This window comes from Rhizomucor pusillus (assembly GCF_041956525.1).
Source record: "Rhizomucor pusillus strain CBS 183.67 unplaced genomic scaffold VTP01scaffold_11, whole genome shotgun sequence".
Taxonomy (NCBI): Eukaryota; Fungi; Mucoromycota; class Mucoromycetes; order Mucorales; family Lichtheimiaceae; genus Rhizomucor; species Rhizomucor pusillus.
In genome coordinates this window covers 458,427-460,728 of record NW_027192153.1, presented here as the reverse complement: position 1 = coordinate 460,728, position 2,302 = coordinate 458,427, and the positions used below count along the sequence as shown (strand labels likewise).

Below are 2,302 nucleotides of genomic sequence, written 5' to 3'. Positions count from 1 at the left end.
CCAAAGAGCAAGTACGCCGTAACCGTGATACTGGTTAGGGTGTTAGGGTGTTAGGCTTTGGCACCCGTTGATTGGCTGAGCAAGCACATTGAACTACAGCTGCTTTTTTTGTTGTTGTTGTGTTGTTTTCGTTTTCGCAGCTGTAACCATGACTACACTTTTAAAGAAAGAGTGTCCATTTTGTGATGAATCATTTACAACGTATCAAACAGCACGCAGACATGTTTTGTGAGTACACCGCATACCTTTGATTGCAAGAACCGTGCGTGATCGAAACAAAGGCTTCTTGTCATTTACCGACGCGAACGTCGCGCAATACCCCAATGCCTCAATCGTATTCTCTTGTTTGTCATGCTTCGAAACATTCAACGACAAACAGCAACTTTCTAGTCACATGATGACACATATCAGGTAACTATGCTTTGCTTGATGTGAAACAAAAAGACTGATTTCGTATCTTGGTTACAGCAGAAATGCCCCTCAACAACCAGTTGTCCCTTCTGAAACACATCGATGGGTTGTGGATAATCAGGACACATCCATGAAATTTCACCAATTTCGCGAAAGATGCTTACAATTGGACAAATATCGTCTTGATGAACACTTTAACGAATTGCTGTACGTTTGCTTTCTTTTATTTTTATTGGTGCTGATATTTTTTCTCTAATGTAGTTCCGCTTCTGGGATTCTCGTTCTGCAAAAACGGTTTGATTTTCAAGTTCTGCCAACTGATTTGTTCCCCCCGGATTGTTGCAGGCGATGCGACGCGACGTAATAAACGAGCATTCAGTGGTGACTCGTTCAACCCCGTCCAATTGCTTCGAATCAAGGAAACCCTCGCAGTAAGATTATATGTGTATTGAACGAATCATGTGTGTATCTCTATTCGTCTTACTCATATTCTTTCTCAGAATTTTATTGACGATGTCATAGACGAAGATAAAGTGAGAATGCAATTGCTTGATCTCTGTGAAACACTGAATGATTATGAGCGAGGGGTTCTCTGCGCCATTGTTGGATTGTAAGTGCTTTCAATGATTTTTTATTTTTTATACTTACCATGATGCATGGCTTAGGATCCCGACGATTTACGATTGTAATATGAGGTCGTTATCTGAAGCGCATTTCTCAGCAAGCTATATCCATCCTCTCATGACCGGGCTGTTTTCTTGCAAACGTCCTTCAAAAGTTGCTCACTCGTAAGCCATTATCCACTCTATTTTTCGTCGGTTCTAACGCTCTTTTTCGTTAGATAGTTCCAATATTGTGGCCGATGAAAATGCAACCATCAGCAACAATCGACCGGATTACAAAGTGGATGTTTATGAAGCATATGAATATGCTTATACGAATGTTTATGGGGAAATCAAGCTAAGCAAGAACATCTCTTCGTCGCTGCTGGTCAATGATTTTTGTCGCGTGGCCATTTCTTGCAAGGATGCATGCGATGAGCTAAAAATGTTATTGGTTTCCAAGTTGCAGGTAAATTGACAAAAAAGCATAAAGTTCAATTTATTTATTTTTTGTGTAGGTCCGTCTATCACCTGGTTTGGCATGCATCTCTAACAGGATCAGCTATACACCTTTACGGAAATTGCAGCCATTGACATCCCAATGAAGAAATCCGAGCTGCTCAACTTTGTTGGTTGATTGGATGACTTGATATTGGTAGTCAAGATCCACAAAACGCTCTGTTCTCCGTCAATCACCATCGCCGACAATCTGGGCTGTCCGACACACCCCCTCTGGTATGCCGGAAACCGTTCTGAAACCAAGTCCAACAAGAAGCGCAAAGTGAGTTTGGCACTTGGTGATTGAGACTTTACGGTACTCAATCCACGTAACTAGCCATCTCATTCCCTTCTGTTTCTATATGTTATTCCCTCTTTACCCGTATTCCAATGCAATGATTTTAGCCTGTTTTCAGTATCTGCTTTAATCAACTGTTGTAATCAGTAAAACAACCATGAAGATGGATGTCTGCAACGTGAATAATGTCTTCGACGGCTTGTTGATTCTAAATGTTCGCATTGATCCTCAAACTTCCTTTGTTTGGAGAGTCTTTAATCCTGGAAGAGTTGGCACGTCTTAATTGAAAGAGGCTGGATTCTCTTCGTGAACAACTCGAAAGGTTTGGAGAAGGCGATTTAAAAATTTGCGACTGATTGTATTCTTGTCTGGCGTAACCAAGATAAGAGAAAATGTCAATTTCAGGTAGCAGTGGCGAATTTCAAAAATGAGTTGGCGAAATTCAATGGATATGGCCAATTTTATGTCATCGTGGTCAATTTCAAAAAATTTT

The 2,302-nt window shown here is 40.7% G+C and overlaps 1 protein-coding gene across 1 annotated transcript; it reads left to right on the top strand.

The window, feature by feature from the left end:
• Positions 1-394: 394 nt before the first annotated feature.
• On the top strand, positions 395-1,650 carry VTP01DRAFT_1672 (uncharacterized protein; the record flags this gene model as incomplete). Its single annotated transcript, XM_069380048.1, has 7 exons — positions 395-411; positions 469-590; positions 673-842; positions 912-1,021; positions 1,077-1,199; positions 1,257-1,482; positions 1,570-1,650. The coding sequence occupies 7 exons, from the start codon at positions 395-397 to the stop codon at positions 1,648-1,650; spliced, it is 849 nt and encodes a 282-aa protein (XP_069238096.1).
• Between the last annotated feature and the right edge of the window lie 652 nt (positions 1,651-2,302).